Source organism: Coturnix japonica, chromosome 4 (genome assembly GCF_054131305.1).
Source record: "Coturnix japonica strain WE chromosome 4, WE-NBRP24, whole genome shotgun sequence".
Taxonomy (NCBI): domain Eukaryota; kingdom Metazoa; phylum Chordata; class Aves; order Galliformes; family Phasianidae; genus Coturnix; species Coturnix japonica.
Genome location: NC_140666.1, coordinates 57,819,301 through 57,837,648, shown reverse-complemented (window position 1 = coordinate 57,837,648; position 18,348 = coordinate 57,819,301). Strand labels below are relative to the sequence as shown.

The following is an 18,348-nucleotide window of genomic DNA, read 5'->3' as shown; positions in this document are numbered from 1 at the left end:
GTTATTATGATTATTATTACTTGCATTTAAATAAGGGAAAGAGCCAAACCATGTTTAGTTTTTATTGTATTGTTGTTTTTTTACCTAGGGAAGAGCTACATGTAACAGCAGCTGCCGTGTTTTGAGGACATATTCCATCCTGCCAGATGTCTTTTTCACATAACAGTATATTTTCTTCATCACCACGACAGCGCACTTCACTCCAGTAAACAGGAATAAGGCCCAGTTCGGAAAGTGGTATGTGTTTTGATGTACCTTTTTCACTGTAAGAAAAATAATCAGGTAGGATATTTGAGTTGGGGGGAAAGGGAGTGAAACATCTGTTTGTGAAATCTATTCATTCCTGGTTCTCAGGTAAAAACCTCGGGGTAGAAAAGAAAGAATATACCTTAACAGTGTAAAGTCATCGTTTTTTCTTCCAGTTCAGGGCAGTCTTCTGCACAAAGCAGTCACAGAGTAACCCAGATCTTGCCATTTAGTTGTGGGATATTTTAGTACAGCGACCTGTGCCCTGGCATGGCCAGCCGTACTCCTGTTCTCCCAGCTCTTGACAGGGAAAATCAGTGCAGTTATGTCCTTCCACACTCCACAGATGAACTATAGTATCATCCTACTGCAGATATACTTCCATGACAGATAACACCAAGGGCCTTTCATTTTTCTCCTCTCCTGTATTCCATTAACACTAGCTAGTGCTCAGTACATGTGCGTGGCATATAACATGATTATGACCGTGGGGCAGTGAAATCACCTCATATTCCATTAGCTCATTCTCATGTCCATTATTGTTCATTCGGCCATTCCCATGTGTCTTGTCCATCCAGCCATCCAATCCTCCATCACCCTGAACACTTACAAACAGCTTCCTTTCCTTACCAGACTGAATCTTATCTTCCATCTAATACCCAACAAAAACAATTTAAAAACATCCAAGTATTGTAAAATCAAAAGGAGCGGAAAAATGGAAGGACCTGAAAGGCATTGGTAATACCTAATGAATTCACCTTGTATACAGATCCAAATTTCTATCAAACACTCAACAGAGTATAAATATAAAGTTTCAACTACTATTTGTTTGGGTATTTTTGGCCTGGATTCAGATTCAAGTCATTTCTATTGAAAAGAGTGAGCCATTCATGCACACCACTGAACTACTTTGCCAGTAAGGGTCTTGTTCAACTGAAACATTTTCTGGAATGGTTTTGGTATGAGTATGGATGGCAAAAATAAATTAAAATGAGGAAAGGGAATGTTGCATGTAGACAGCTCAAGTCATAAGCAAAATCACAGCCTCCAGATGGCTAAACTTTTATCCTGTCTAATCCTCATATTTTTTAAGTTGACATGGTGTGTCCAGATTAGAATTGAATGTTATAAAACAGCTTAGATTTTGTTCTGGCTTCCAGTCTTAAAAAGTAGAATAATCATTAAGAATGCCACAGTGCAAGTATGGTATTCTAGCCCCCTGCTGCTTGTAGCAAATGTATTCACTCCTTTTGATATGTAACTGTAAGAAATGTTAGAAAGGCAATAAACCAGCTCTATTTTGGGGCTTATTGAGAAGCTACAAACTGAATGGAGTAGTGAGGGGGGTGGGTAGTCAAAGTAATGTCTTTGCCTAGCTTAGATGACATTGATTTTCTAGAAGCTGAAATTGCATTTTATTTTTAAAACTTCCTGTGAATATGGGCATTTTCTTCTTTTCCTGTGTTCCATCTTACTATAGCAACTTCAGCATCACTATTAGGCTTTATGTAGAGCTGAGTGACCAAATTACAGTGAAGGGTCCTGTTGAATAAATCCACTCTGATAGCCATGGGAAACAATGGTCAATAAGGACAGTGAGCTGAAAGCACAATTCACTTTCAACCTGTGTAATATTACCATGACTCTGTAAAATATTTTCATGAAAATGTAAAGCCACAAAATTTGCTGGTTTTGGATTTAGTTATCAATGTGTAACATAAGTAAACTATACAGATTACCTAGTTGCATGAGGATAGCACAGCAAAAATACCCCATTTCCCAAAAGTTTAGGTTGAGTCCCAGCTGTCTTCTGACAAGGTATAAGGGATGATTACCAGGGTAAAACCATGCTCCTAGGAATAGGGAATATTCCTGTGATAAGAAACCATGAGGAAGCAAATTCTGACTTATATTTTTACAGATTCAGTAACTTAAAGAGCTACTCTTAATTGACACTTACATAGGCACCATTAGGATCAGACCTCATATTTCTCTGCTCATGGACATCTCCTGGCTGCTTACTAAAGCAGAATTTGTTTTACTTTGAAAGTACATCATCTACTCTCCCTCCACTCCTTTTCAGATCCCACGTGCAGCTTTCAAATGAAATGCTAATTTTCACACTGACCTCTTTGAAATGTAACATAATTAAAGAAAGCAAAAGATTCCCCTTTATACTGCAATGTCATTAAAGTATGTCCACTAATTTTCACTCAGACAAAAACTTACCCAAGTGCAAGCTGTCGACATATGACCGTTGCATCATTATTGTCCCAGTGGCTGCCACAGATTGTTCCCCAGACTCCATTCAAATAAACCTCCACTGTACCTTCAAACTCATTCTTGCCACCTCGGAGTCTCACTGATGCTTAAAAGAAAGAAAAAAAAATCCACAAAAAGAACAAGTCTCCAAGATGTTCCATGTCTCATATAATTTGTCGAACCTACTGGACTCTGAATCTGTTTTTTCCCTCTGCAAAATGAATTTTTGGTTCAAGTACTACCACCTTATTTTGCATTCTTTGGTTAAGCTGCTTCTAAGTACTCTGGCATCTCTAACATTCTTATACAGTAATATACAAAAGCGGATAACTTTTCTTTTTGCTTCTTACACTGAAGCTACATCCCTTTAATGATCCTTCTGATGCTACAACTTAGCTGCTAAGGTCTAACCACCAAAACAAAGTATGTACAGACTGTGCATAAATATTTAGATGTGTTTACCTCTTCCCAAGTGAGCAAAATTTATGTGAGTGAAATTTTTTTATCTTCCACATAATTCAATCCAGCTTAAAAGAATCAGAAAACAACCACATGGATTACATAGCTTTTGCTCTGACCCATGTAATATTATGCTTGTCATGGATGTCAGTAGTTTATTTTAGCCAAAGAATGCATTTGTTCAGACTTGTTCTCAGACAGAAAAACACTTGATGATGTTATATTAATTCATGAGGAGTCTTTAGCAAATTCTCAGACAAAACAAGCTAAATGCATTAGGAATTTTCTAAACGTGGGGAAAAATAAAGTCTGTTTCTTGGGAGCAACAACAGACAAATCCAATAAATTAATAGATTCTGCTTTCTTGTATTACAGTAACTGTATTTTAAGTGCACCTGCTATTGAATGTAGACAAGCACCCCTTAAAGGTGTGAAAAAGTTGTTTATAGATGTAACTCTACAGAAGCAGGTCAGAACAGTAATTCAACAGGAAAGAATACATTTCTGTTAAATTATAAAACATAACCTAATTGCATGCATTAATATTGTCTGAAATCTCAGTTAATCCATCTGCCTCTCATCTGTGATCTACTTAAAATCAGAAGCTACATCATCATCCAGCTTGCGGGGTTTTTAGCAGTAGGAGAGAAAAGTCAGTGTTTGTACCTGTCTTCCTTGTACATGTAATGTATTCGTGTATATGTACATTATAATAACAATAATAGGTAGATACACCTTCTCAGCTTTCACACAGATTGTGTTCTGGTTTTAATTCTGTTCAGTGCAATTTATAAAACCACTAAGTCAAATGACTGCTAAAGGACTCGAGGGATTAATTAACCCCAAACTTGATTCTGTCCCTTTTGCCTTCTATTTTCTAAGCATTACTTACTATGCAATAATTTACAAACAAAAGTTATTCAACTCCTGCTACAGTCTGTGCTATCATTCAGCACAGGGGACTATAAATGGCTTAATTATAGCAGTAAAACCATATTGCTCCTTGTTTTTCTGTCTTTACATTTTTAATCTTCAAGCTTTTCTGTCACATAACGACAGGTACAGGAATTTTGTTTATTTCTGCTCTTCAGTAAGTCCAGTCCGGTTCTTGCTCAGTATTTTAGCACTGAATCCAATTAAAGTAAATGATACAATATTCTATGTGTTTCATATATGCTTTGAAGTATGTATTAGCATAAGAAAATTACATAGCAAGCAAATCAAATAGCAAATTACTGAGAAAATGTTTATAACTTATTCTGTAGCTTATTCAGAATGTTGCGGTATTTAGACTACTGGCAGTTATTTTACGGGAGCATGAGATAAACTAATTACAGTAAAGTGGATACCTCATAAAACATAACAGAACTTTTTATCATTTCACTTCCGTAGGTTATTTTTCCTTTCCAATACATGTATATTTTTTATTTTATAATGAAGCATTTCATGTTTCGTGTGCAAATAGACCTTAGGGAATTGCAAGCTGATCAGCATCATCTGTGCTGTCCCTGCAGTGAACAGGGACACCACAGCTCGATCAGGTTGCTCAGCGCCTGATCCAGCCTCGCCCTGAAAGTCTCGAGGGACAGAGCATCAACCACAACACTAGGTGACCTGCTCTAGTGCCTCACTACCCTCACTGTAGAAGATTTTTTCTTTATGTCCAACCTAAATCTACCTTCCCTGAGCATGAAGCCATTTCCCATTGTTCTGTCACCACAGACCCTGCTTATGAGCCTGTTGCCTACTTTCCTATAGTTTATCTTTAGATACTGAAAGGCCACTATCAGGTCCTCACAGCCTTCTCTTCTCCAGCCTGAAAAGCCCCAGCTCTCTCAGCCTTTCCTCATAGGAGAGGTGTTCCATTCTGTGGATCATTTTTGTGGCCCTTCTCTGGACATGCTACAACAGATCCATGTCTCTCTCATACTGAAGACTCCACATCTGGAGACAGTACTCCAGGTGAGGCCTCACCAGCACAGTATAGAGGAGCAGGATCACCTCTCTCAGCCTGATGGCCATGCGTCTTTTTGCCATCCACCGGTACTCCCCGGTCTTTTTTGGCAGGGCTGTTCTCAGTCCTTTCATCGCACAGAGTGTATTGGTAACAGGTGTTTCCTGAACTCGGGTGCAAGATCTTGCACTTGGATTTTGTTGAACCTCATGAGGTGCAGCTGAACCCACTGCTCAAGCCTGTCTCGGTCCCTCTGAATGGCATCCTATCCTTTTGGTGTGTTGACTGCACCCCACAGTTTGGTGTCATCAGCAAACTTGCTTAGGGTGCACTTGACCCCACTATCGATGTCACTGATGAAGATACTGAAGAGTATCAGCCCCAGCACCAAACCCTGTGGGACACCACTCATCATCAGCCTCCATCCAGGCTTTGAGCCATTGACTGCAGCCAGTTCTTCGTCCATCGAACAGTTTACCCATCAAATTCCTATCTTTCCAATTTGGACAGAAGGATATTCTGGGGTGTCAGAGGCCTTACTGAAGTCCAGACAGATGACATCAGTGGTTCTTCCCTTGTCCATTGAGTATTGGGATCCTACCCATGGCTCTCAATACCTTTCGCAGCACTGGTCAGAAAAATGAAGGAGCACCTCCAAGAGGAATGAACTGACCCCATGAGAGTTAGAGACAAAAACACAGAAGCACAAAGCAGGCCTGCTAATCAGCTCTAGGACACATATTGTGAACAGTGTCCATTCAGCCATATTTGAAGAATACTTAGCTACAATCTTCACAGAAGCACATTCATTTACATACACTCAAAAGTGTATGCATGTCTTTCAATTATATTTTACCAAAAATAACAGATGGTCAATTCAGGTTTACACACAGTCCACTAATTTTAGATGCCCTAGTATGTTCCCAAGTCAGAATCTTCCCTATCTGCTATTACTGTTTAAAAGAAATTAACTTATACTTGCAAATGGAAGGAAGCAAGGGTATCTAGTGAGTACTGCTGAGACTTGCTCTGCAACACCTGCCATATAGGCACAAGCTGAGACACAGAGTAATTAAGAAAAAAAAAAAAAAAGGCAAAGGAAAACCACCCAGTAGACTTTTAATTAACTCTAAAAAGGAGAAGTATTTTAAAGGAATTGTGCTGTAAACAGCATGAGTGGTCCCTTGGCCTCTTCTCCTATACCATTCCCACACCTAGGAATGCTGGATGACTTCAAACCTTGTTTTCTACTTAGAATGAGAATCACTTCCACTCCTTCTTTAAGTACTACAATACTGGGGTTTATGGTGTTCATAGTGAAAGTATAACAGTATTTTCTTTGCAAACACCTGAGTTCAAGGGTTTGTAGCTTGGCTGTAAATGCAGATTTTCAAGAGTGATCAGAAGTAGATGCTTCTTGTGCCTTCCCCCCTGATACTATGTGCTCTCTAATTAGAGGTCTGCAGCAAAGCAAAAGTAGTATTCCAATTCTGGAAATCTGTAAAAACAGCAAATGTTATTTCTGCTTTCGTTTGCAAGGCATTAAAGCATGGAACAAAGAAAGGCTCTGCACTGAGATTCCACCTCTGTTGCCTCTGAGTCAATTAGGAAGGTGCAAATTATTGCTAAGTATAAGGATGTCCCACATAATCCTGTTACAAGTTGCAGTATGTCTGAACACTAGTGGATGATTCAGAATACTATGAGTCTGTCCCAGCTTCAGAATGAATTTATTGGTTTACATGAGGTATTTGGGAAAAAAAAAATAAATCTATGCATGATAGGCCCAGGCTAACACCAGTTCAAACAGATGGATGCTCTTCTTCCCTTCTGGCATCAGGACTAGCTGAAATCAAAGAAATTATCCCCACTGACTTCAGCAAAACCGTGGGTGGCCTCTCTCTGTGATTGGTGCCATTACCCACCACTTTCCAAAGCCCTGCTTTCAGTCTAAAGTTCTAACTATTTTCTCTTGGTAGCTTAACCTTGAAAAATGGCGCACTTGTCAGAACTACTTATAAAGATTCAAGATGAGAACTTCAGTACATAGCATACTCAGATAATCTTATATTAGAAGTTTCATAAATATTATATGTATTCAGCATGCAGCGTGCTGAATTGGTTCTTCTGCAGCAGTGTGGTTCATCATATCAATGATCAATGGCTTAAGGCTTTGTAAAAAGTAAATTGAAATTTTAGGAATGCAATAAGCTCTAAAGGACTGCAATTGTCTTATATTGTACAGAGCTGTGGAAAATTAGGAGGTCTCATGCTGTGCAACTGTAATAAGAGTGGTTCCAGAAGAGCTGCTTCAGCCTTAGAAGGCAAAAATAGACAATCATGCTCGATTTTTTCTTTAACCTTATGCTATTAAGAAACACGAAAGTCCCAGAATAGCTTCCATCAACTGCCTGGAAGCATTTAGTGAAGCATTATTTGATTGGCACTAGTGGAATCACTCTGTGATGAAAGAGATTTAAATGGAAAGTCTGGACATTCTGAAGATGCGTGCTTTATTTCCATTTCTGACACTGATTGGTGCTGTGACCACTGGCAAGACACTGACCCTTCCTTTTATTGTTTCCTCTTTGTAAAATGAAGCAAAACAGTTATTTACTCAAAGAGCTTTAAATTAGATGTGTAACAGCATAACATATAATGCAGAATACTGCAGCTACATGCCCCATAAACACTGTGTGTGGTGGGCTTCATTTTCTGAAGCATGAGTAGGGTATGCACAGTACCTAGAATACTACACTGTGCTAGACTTAGGCTGGTTCTTTGTACAGCATATTCTCAGACTCATTTATTTTCCCTTATGATTTCCTTGGTCAATCATTATAATTGATGTATATTTGCATTTGGTTTATTTGTTTTCAAGGCATGAATAAGAAATATTACCCAGATGTCTCTCATTTTAGAAGGAAGGAAATGAAACACCAAAATCTATTAAACTGTTAAGCTGAATTTAGGCTGGTACTCTCTAGTAAAGGTTTTTTCTTTTTTAATTTTTCAGCATTTCTGTTAAAATATGAATCACTTTAATATATACACATGCACAAAGTTTAGCCACTTAACTTTGCACATTAGTTATAATATTTAAGCTAGAAAATCCAGGAGATTTACAGTTATGGCACTGAATACGGTATGGTATTTAGTAATTGCAGGTGCCTAAAACTGAGTGTGGGTTTCCCATGTTCTAAAACAACAGAGACAGGAAGATAGCTAAAAACTGAATCAGAACATAGCCCTACTTGCATTTCTTCTCTTCTTGTGAGAAATGAGCATATTTCAGGACCAAAGGTATATTAATGTTTTTTGGAAGGCAAACAGCTTATTTCCATGTTCCACCTCACACAATTTAATGCATTCCATAATTCTTTGGTATCACCTCCACAAAGACTCTTGGCCAGATTTTGGCCCACTGAAGCCACTGAGATTTCACTGTTAAGTCAAACAGAAGCAGCACTTTTCAGGTGTCAAGTACTGCCTTCTGTTCATAGCTGTGTCTTCTGCCTTAACAAGGGCTAACCTGCATTTTCTTTTTCTTGAGCAAAAAGGAAAGACAAGAAACAATCTTGAGTGAATAAACACAGCTAAACCCAAATCACGCAGTACTTCCATCATCTTTTACTTGATCAAGTTCTTACCAAACTTAAAGAAATTCAGAATTAGAATTCATTTAAATTAGCGTAAAATTGGGTTATCAGCAGTAAAATGATATATTAATCCTTGATGTACAATCAAAACTGATGTACGAGTCCAAAATCCTTGCAGAGTACTTTGGGAACCAAACTGATACATTCCACAAAAAGCTATAAATACGATAGACTAAATTAGGAACGCAACTGGTGGGACCCTTTTCCAATCTGAGACCAGTTAAAGGGTGTGAAATATTCTGCATTCTTTTCATCTTAGTCTAGTTATTGTTTTCTCCACCATGGCATCAGCTGCCTGGTATTCTTTCCCAGGAAACATCTGCAATACATAACATCACTCTGTCTTCTCAAAGAAGTACAGCATTGACTTTGAACATGGCTTCAGAAGCCACTTTCTTCTTATTTTAAGCGTAACTGAATGATATGGACCTTGGTGCCTCCATGTGCTCTTCATGTGATAGTTTATACCAATACGTGTAATTTATCACGTTGTTCAAATAATATTTTTTCAGCTGTGCATCTGATAGATATGTCTTCTAGGATTATTGCTGGGAGAGAAATAGATCCATCCTCTTCAAAGATCTGAAAGATCTTCACTGAGAATAACAAAAATTAGTAATACTAATAGTAAATCCCTTGCCAGCCTTTAGGTATTACAAGATATATGAAGGGAAGGGCAACAAGGGTGACAGTCTTTATTGTCATTGCAACAGTTAAATGTGACCGTTTTTAGTATGTATACAGACAGGACAGAATTCTTAGGTAGGAGATAATACCAAAGAGATGCAGAGAAATACATTTCCCTCTAGCAAAGTCATTCAAAGCCCGGCGATAAATAAACAGCCCATTACGGGGGTTGCCATCGCCGATGAGCTTTGAAGCTGAGGGCTGAGTGTTGGAATCGCTGCTCAGTGCTCATGAATGAAAACTTCCACCGCAGTCAGTGGGTTCAGTTCGGAGGGTTTGTGAGGGGCCGGGCACACAGATGCCCGCAGCCCCCAGTGCTAATATGCAAACCCCATTATCTCAAAATGTAACAAGAAAAAGACAGCGAGGGCGACCAAGCCGCTCCCCACAGAAGTGCACACGGTTACAAGACCAGTCTTACGTAGCTGAACGCTCAGGGTACCGTTTCTGAACGCGAATCGCCTAGTTCTAACGTAACGCAGGAAAAAACGACGTGGTACCTTCGTGTTGCCGGTGCAGCTGCTGACTAAAAAGTTTAAAACCCCCTTTGAGGAAATCCTTTGCTTTCCCCGCGGCTAACGGCGAAAGCCGTTCGTCCTCTCCCTCGACCCGCAGTCCTCCCAAAGACCGCGGCGGGGGACCCGTGCTCGGGATGGATGCCGACGCCAGCGCCGCGCTCCGGGACGCAGAGCCCCGCACGCACCGCCCGCCCGAGCGCCGCTGCCCCGCTCACCTCGCTCGCAGTCGGCGCGGTCCCTCTCCGCCCGGCCGCTTCCAGGGCCGCACCGGGGTCGGCCGCCGTCGCCGGGCGGGGCGCAGGAGCTGCGGCGGCTCCGAGGCACCCTGCCCGCCGAGCGGCGCCGGGGAAGGGCGGACGCCGCGGCCGGCCAGGGGCGCTGGGGAGCGGCGAAGTGCCCCGCGGGGCAGCCGGCGGGGGGCTGCGGCGGGGCGCGAGCGGCCGGGAGGCCGGCGGAGACCTGGCCCGGCCCGCGGGCTCCGGGCAGCGTCCCGAGCACCAGCGCCACCACGAAGCCGGCCAATGTCATGGTGCCAGTCCCGCCGGCTCGCGTCCATCTCCCCTTCTCATCGCGCCCGGGATGCGAAGGGGGAAGGCGGGGCCGCGGCGTCCCGCTAATCCCCCTCGCCGCCCACCCCCCGCCACCTCCTCTCGGCTCCGCTGCGTGCGGGGGAAGGGCGAGCGGGGCTGCCGTAGCGGTGTGTGCCGCTACCTGCCGCTGCCTCGCCGAACGACGCCCGGCCCCGCGCGTCGCCCGCCTCGAGCCCCCCGCTGGCCGCAGCCCGGCCCGGACCTGCCTCCTGCTCGGCCGGCATCCCCGGGCACCACAGCTCCGCCGTCCCTGTTTCCCCGCCGCCCTCCGCCTTTCTTGCCGCCCGCCGTCCCGCCGTGTATCCCCCCCCCTTCTCCAGGCTACTCCCTCGCGCTCGAGACTCCTCTACAGCCACCTTCTTCAGTGCCCCGCAGCTACGGGCTCCCCCGACCTGTCTGACACTCACAAAGGGCAAAGGGAGCCCGGGCTCAGCCGGACCGGGGCGGGGGCAGCACGGCCAGGGGCAGAAAGGTGCGAGAAGCCCATGAGAGGTCTGCGGGAAACAAAAGGGCTTGAAACAAATGCCGCGAAGAGAAATGTCTTGGAGAGATTAGTTTCATCCCAGTTCGTGTGCTCTGAATGGTAATCTGCTTATTCACAAACGCCGTGGAGTTTTGCGTGACCCGCTCGTTGCTGATTCCTCCTCCCACCAGCACAGCCAGCGCTTTGTTTTGTCTCTGTCTCACATTGTTCAGCTTGGGGTTTTTTGCTATTTTTTTAACTTACCGCTGTCGATGCTGTTCATATTTGCCAAGTCTGACTGTCTCATGGAGCACACACCCTTTTGTCTCCACCTCGTCTGTAGCGCGAGGCTTTAGGTTGTCCTCTCCGAGGATCTATTTTCTCCCCAGATGTTTCTGGCTGAGAAGCACTCATCTGGGTGAGCTTATCAGTGTTGCCACAACCTTGCATTATGACTTACAGAGAGAGGAGCGTGCTTTCTTCGTCATGTGAGGGATCCCATGTGTTTAATGGGTCCCATCCATTAAACAGGGGCCTTCCTTTAGCAGAGTCCAAAGTGTTCTGAAGGGGTTTTGTCTGCATGTGTCCACTGCATTTGTGTGTGGATGTTATACACAGGTTCTTTGTTCTTTCTGGGCTATCATCTATGCTTATGTACGTTCATTAGTTTAGAAACTGTTAGAACTGGTGAAAGTTCATTTTGTCTTTTAAAAAAAGAAAGAATACGTACATTGGCCTGAAAGCAACTCATTATGGCGGTGTTTTAATTGAAAATTCGTTGTTGCTGTGACAAGTTGGCTGCTTTTATCCTTTGGAAGGATTGGCTAAAAGTATGCTCAGCCCATCTAGTTAGGACTGCCTTCATTGCCTAGTTAACATTTCTTGGCATCGCAATAACAGCTAAATTTCATTTTCCCTAACCTAAGCTCTTTTATTCTCCCCCCTTCTAGCCTGGAAGAGACAGGATTCTGCTGATTAGCATGGGAGGGAGAGAGTAGATGAGAGTGATGAATCTTGCATAACACTTCAGGCAAAGCTTTGACTCAGGTGCTTATTCATGTATTCTGATTTCATTTGTCTCACCTTGGTGTGTGGGCCTGCAGGAATCTCACATGCATTGAACTCTGCTTATGAAGGGAGGTTACAAAATGATGATACCTAAACAGGGGGGAGGGGAGAAAAGGCGGTTGTACAGGTGAGACTAAGAAGTAACTGGAGTTATAGAAGATGCACTGGGAAGAAAAGAATGGTTGTCATAATGATTCCTTTCCCAAGAGGGGGTTCAGGCTTGATCAGATGATCCATGTGTACAGATTCAATCTTGAAGATTTTAGTTTTTATCATAATTTTTATTTTTGATGTAATTGCATAAGAGTGAGCCTTAATTTGTTTTACAAACAATAATTTAGCTTCCAGCAGGATGTGAGGTTGCTAATGCTACAGAAAGTATTCATTAGAATTTACAAGCTATAGAATCTTAGAGTCATAAAATGGCCTGGGTTGAAAAGAACCGCAATGATCATGTAGGTTCAACCCCCTGCCATGGTTAGGGTCACCAGTCACCAGACCGGGCTGCCCAGAGCCACATCCAGCCTGGCCTTGAATGCATCCAAATTAAGTTTATTTTCCATTTAAGATGCTGCAAAGCATTTCCAGTGCTTATACTTAGCACCTCCTATTCCCTATGCACGGACGTAGTACCTATCAATGGCTGTTCTATGAAAGCCCAAGGAACAATGCTCGCGACCAGTTTGTCAATCTGTGCTACGTATCTGAAAAGTTCCATGAGAGCAGCTGTATTTAAATCATTATCACAATTCACTGATTAGACTCTTCCTGTATGCAGTAAAGCCACTTACCTTTATTTCAGAGTTGTTTGTACAGCATGCTTTGCAGTATAGAAATCTGAGCACTTCCAGCTGTTGGTGGAATTCAGTTAAAATACAAGTGACAAATGAAGAACTGAGCCAGTCCCACCCTACTGCCACTGATACACCTGAACCCTCTTCTGTTCCCTCTTGACCAGGTTAGAGTCAGATAGCAATGCAGATGTGAAAGCAAGGGTTGATTTCAGGCTATGCAGAGGAAACTTCAGTAACAGTACATAAGAAGGAAATAATTGCAAGTACAAAGCAAGTACAAACAGCCAGGTTTCAAACAGCTCTGCTTTGGCAGAGGGGTTGGGCTCGATGATCTCTAGAGGTCCCTTCCAACCCCTACAATTCTGTGATTCTGTGATTCATATGTATTGAAATAATTTCCAGAGTATTAGCCTTATAATTTCTTACTATTGTTTCTTCACATCTTCAAGTATGCCGGGGCCAATAGATCAACCACTGGAATCAATGGAAAAACTTATGCGCATGACCTAGTGGGCACTGAGTGAGATCAAACAGCGCCAGACAGGGTTTGAAATCAGGATTAGAAGGAGAGAAAGCCTCACACAAAGGAGATTTCCATTTTGAAAGTGGTCTACAGAATGGGCGCTGTGATGAGTCAACATTTTTGGGGTATAAGTCAGCACTGTTATAAAATATTCTTATTCAGTAATCTCATTCTTTTTATTAAACACAGGCAGCGGAGATTTGTAGTCCTGCCAAGTCTGAGTCAAAAGTAATTCGGGTTCGTGCTTATATGGAAGAGAATAGGCCTTTTGTCTGTAATTCTGTGTAAGGTCCATAGGATGACCCTGCATTACACAGGATGTAAATGAACAGCCTGTAATTGATGAGGTTTCCATTACCACACAATGCAGTGCACAGAGTAATGAGAGCATAGAAAAATCTTTTTTAAAGTGTTAAATATTTTCTTGTACGACAAGAAAGAATCATATTACAAGGCAATTAGAAGTACCTTAATTTCCTGGAACAATTCAGTACGTAGGTATACGTGTGCCATGTGTGGATTATACAGACAGGATTAAATACATTTAAATCTGAAAGGTAAATCGAATTATGCAGAACAAATGAACACTTTTTGTTTTGTGTAGTAAATGAAAACATGCTGAGATAACTGCAATAATTTGACACATCCAAAATAACTGGATAGAATTTTAAAATTTGTTTGATTTTTTTTAAACAAACAAACAAACAAAAACAATTGCAGTCAGTAGAAGCTCTAATTCTCAAGCTCAGTTCTCTAATTCTCTAGTAAGTATCCTCATTCTTAATACATACACATCCAAATACTGTAACACATCCACATGTAAGTTAGGTTAATGAGTAACTAGCACAACATACAGTCCTGTTCATGCCATGGCAATGTGCTGGTGTTTGCAGCAAGATCAACTTCACCTTTATGTTCCTCTCCTGGAAGGACCATTTGGCAAATTCCAAGGGTGCAATGCCACAAAAACACCATGGTTGAGTCAGGAGTGAGATAAAAATGCAAGATTAGGGATACACCAGCACAGCTGTGTAAATACAGCAGAGATGCTGTTTGATTTCCTGATGCCTAGAATAGGAAATAAATCTGGCATTGCATGTTGCAGTTTGTTAACTAGGCAAAGGATGAGTAACTAATATGAGCAAAGCACATCTTATCCAAATGCAGAGACTGATAATTTAAGATCTTTGTAAATGTGCAAACATACATTTGTATGGACAATACAATTCATTGCTAAGAATATTTTAGTATCAGCAAGGGGAAATAATTTAGGAAAATTAGTAAAGTATGTTCCAAAGCCAAATCTGCATCCAATTAAGTACTGAAAGACAAACTTAAGTACATCTATATCATCATTTGTCCTTTCTACAACTGTTTGCAGAAGTGAGAAAAGTGTTGTTGAAAATCTTCCTGCAGTTCTCTTATCGCAAGGTGTGAGATAGATAAGATGATGCTTAGTCACCTATTTAACATTGATAATCATGTCTGTGTGAGGAAGAGCTCCTCTGGGTACTGAGTTGTACTCTACACTTTCCATGAGAAAAGTTCCAGGTACGTTATCTTCATGTTCAGCTGGAAAAACAAAAGTGCAAGGCAGCAATGGAATGAGGCATTTCTGACATATCCTGCAAGGATTTCTCAGTGTCCTCCCTGCAAGAAATTGAACAGCAATGCCCATCCAATGTGTAAATAAAACTTATTCTCCAGAGTTTCAGAGGGATGCAGTAATAACAAAGCTACACTTAGATGCATCCAATAATACATCGAGTATTTGAGTTATCTTCACTAACATAAGATTCTTTTGCTGGGAATGAGAGGGTAAAGTGAGCGGCAGCAGTATTCTTACAATTATGTATGCATATTCTTTTAATAAATTATCTCTGATACACAACAAAAATATAACTAGCTTATTAAAATGTGTGAAACAAGGATAAAAAGGGGTGGAAAAGATAAATAGTTATTGGAGCAGGAATAGTTTTGTCCATGAAGTGATATTTAGCATAATGTAGAGTTTGGATATCTAAATGTTGTAGACATAGAAAAGCAGCCAACACTTCCGATCAGCATAAGCCTGATTGTGAGGACATTTGGCCAACAAACTGAAGTGTAAAGTAAGATGTTCATTTTTCTATCATTTCCCTCCTATATATTTATACAGATTTAATCTGGTCCATATGGTTCATGTATTTAGCAGAAAAAAAACTAGAACAATACTGGCATTGTGCAGACCTGTTGCAGACATTTGTACTTAGATAGCTTTCATTACTCCAGAAAGTGGAAACCATAAAAACTCAAAATCTCATGGTTTTTAGTATTATTATTATTGTCCTCTTTTGGAAACAGGACTCAGAGTTTTGCTATTAGCTTCAACGGAATCTTCATTTTGCCACTAGGAACCAAATAAGAAACTTCTGTTTGGATCCATAGGAAATGGATCATTTCGTTCAAGAGTAGTTCATGTTTGCACTTTGTTTTTTCGGTATGTGTAGATGTGATTTAGCGAGGCAATATCAGTGGGAGGGGGATGGTTGGACTAGATGATCTTGGAGGTGTTTTCCAACCTTGAAGATTCTATGATTCTGTTATCTCCGAGTTAAAATAAGAGTGGTATGTTCACATAAAATATGTACAAGTACTGTACTTTAAAATAAACCTGTTTGATTGTAAGAACAGTAGGATACAATTTCTGTCTATAAGATAAAAATTTTGAGTACAATTTTAGAATCTTCTGTGAGAAGCAAAGGCAACGCAGAAAAATGATACATAATATTTTGTCATTTATTTCAGTGCTGATAGAGTTAATTCTGTAAGTCAGCGCACACTGGCACAGATGGAGATGTTTCTTTGTTATCCAAAGCAAAACAAATTCACACTTCTTTAATGCTTTGAATTATAATAAAGCCAGCAGATGTCATGTAATTAGATTTATACTGGCCATGAGTGGACCAAATTTTGCTCAATATTAGGTCAAATAACATCTTTGAAGTTCTTAGTGGATGTTTGCTCCTGCCACACTCACTAAGGGCTAGTTTTGGAGCAGTGTTGAAATGAAAAGGAGTAAAATACATATGATCTTGTAAGTCCCTTCCAACAAATCCAATAATGGGAGGATGGTTGAACTAGATGATCTTGTAGGTCCTTTCCAACCTTGTGTTTCTGTGATTCTATGATTCAAACCTTTCTGTGATTCTATTATCTAGAAGCAGTACAACATCCATCTGATTGCAGTATAATGCAAGGGTATGATTAATTGGTCCAGCAGCACCAGTTTTCATGCTGTGAGCAACATGCAACATCAAGGCTTCATGCCCATTACAAGGGACATGCACAATACTGGGACAAATGGCAATGAAACTTGATCTAGATTGTCTCATTTCAGCAATAATGTTCTCTTTTATTTCATCTGTTTGGTTTATTTTGTGCTCTTAATGTAGTAATTTATTGAGCATCTGATTGGGCATGATTTATTTTGAGATTTGTGATGTGAAGAATTACTGAGGTGAGAGAACAGTGATAAACTAAGCAGCTTTGGCCTCTATGACTTTCACAGTCATTTGTACTGATGCAAAATAAGCTAGCAACTTTTGCTAAATGGAAGAGACTAGATTTGATTAGATATCAGCATATCAGAATTTCCAAGTAGGTGTGAAATTTGACTTTTATTTGATTGTGTTTTATAAATAATTTACACTATCATAAATGGTTAAACAAAGTGGAATTGAAAGTCTGCTTATTACTTTAGGAGACACCCATTTGAAGCTGGAAGCAGATACAAGTATGGAGGAAAACAGATTTAGAACTCAAAATTGTTTCAAAAGTAGAAATAGTTAAAATGATAGAATGCAGTTCAGTGATGTGAAAGATAATATGGTCAAGAATAACCTGTTAAACAACAACAGGATGAGAAAACAATTGACTTCATAAACCTGGATGAAAAAAAATCTGGGGAATGGGTCAGAGTTCAATCAGTGCTGAATGCAGTTCAACCAAATCATTTGTTGCAAAAATGAGCAAAGCTGCGCTGAGATTCCTGAATGGGTCTGCAGCCTACAGCTCATGCTACACCATATTTGTATCTGACATCGCTTTGGAAAGGCTTCATCTGCAGCTGAATGCCTGGTTTTGGAAATAGCTATTTGAGAAAGACTTTACTTGATTAGATGAGATTCCAGGAGGTAAAAACTTCAGCAGTCTCCATCCACAGAACAGTAGGATGGGAAGAAATGCAATGGCAGTCTTCCCAGACAGTAAGGACCATTGCAGAGGAGAAACAAATAAACATCTACATGCACTTCCTATGAAGTGCAGTAATTCTGCTGTCCATTCAAAGTAGTGGCTATAAATCCCAGCAACAAATATTTAGACTGTAGACTAGCCAAAAATAATAAAAAATCTATCATGAAAATCTGGCATGGTTTGCTTGTGGAGACCGATGCATTTCCAGAACTGGATATTCATTGCTTTTACACAATGTCAGGCTGACATCAGGATATGAGCATGGAATAGATTATTTGATTTTTTTTATGATTCCATGGTAAGGTTCATAACCTATAGATTGGACTGTGATACGGTATATGCGTGCATACAGCTCTTCTGCTGACAAACAAAACTTGGCCTGATACTTAACAGGACAAATAATGACCACAGACTGCAGACTGTGCTCAGAGGTCAAAACAAGAAGCATACACACAGAGAAAAGGCAAGAAGCAAAAGTACAGCGTTTTTATTTTGAAACAGCACATGCATATAGCACAGTATCCTTCATAGCCATTTGGTTTGTAAAGATTAGCTTGTCTTAGCAACCAGTTCTAAAAACAGAGTGCAGGCTCACACAAACTACATGGTGTCACATCCAGGAGGAAGTGATTCGGTTACTGTGCAGGGGCTTCTGCTGTATTCATTACAGCCAACAGCATGAAAGAAGCATGCAGCAGTATGAGGTAGCATTTCTTTTTCCATAACATTTCCAGAGACAGGACAGTATAACTAGTAATGTACTCTAAGGACATAACAAATCACCTCTTGATATTTGTTTTTTTTTTTTAATGATCGAAAGCTCCATCCTTTTGCTGTGATGCTGTATCACCAAGAATTGTGAATGTTGAAATACTGTTTCTTCCTGCAT

At 40.8% G+C, this 18,348-nt stretch overlaps 1 protein-coding gene and 1 long non-coding RNA gene across 6 annotated transcripts in view; one reads left to right on the top strand and one right to left on the bottom strand.

The window, feature by feature from the left end:
* LOC146761087 (uncharacterized) overlaps positions 1-4,123 on the top strand; it is a 32,033-nt gene extending 27,910 nt beyond the window's left edge. For 3 of the 4 annotated variants that reach the window (XR_014945908.1, XR_014945907.1, XR_014945906.1), the window contains 2 exons: positions 89-237; positions 2,464-4,123. This is a non-coding gene — a long non-coding RNA (uncharacterized LOC146761087). The remainder of the gene's footprint in view (positions 1-88; positions 238-2,463) is intronic. The other variant, XR_014945909.1, reaches the window with a different exon arrangement.
* Positions 1-10,517, bottom strand: part of PRSS12 (serine protease 12) — a 36,091-nt gene extending 25,574 nt beyond the window's left edge. Inside the window, exons 1-3 of one of the 2 annotated variants that reach the window (XM_015861862.3) lie at positions 10,001-10,517; positions 2,476-2,614; positions 85-263 (exon numbers count right to left, since the gene is read on the bottom strand). In XM_015861862.3, coding sequence (XP_015717348.2) covers positions 85-263; positions 2,476-2,614; positions 10,001-10,313 — 631 coding nt within the window. In that variant the 5' untranslated portion in view covers positions 10,314-10,517. The remainder of the gene's footprint in view (positions 1-84; positions 264-2,475; positions 2,615-10,000) is intronic. The other variant, XM_085546948.1, reaches the window with a different exon arrangement.
* Positions 10,518-18,348: the final 7,831 nt, after the last annotated feature.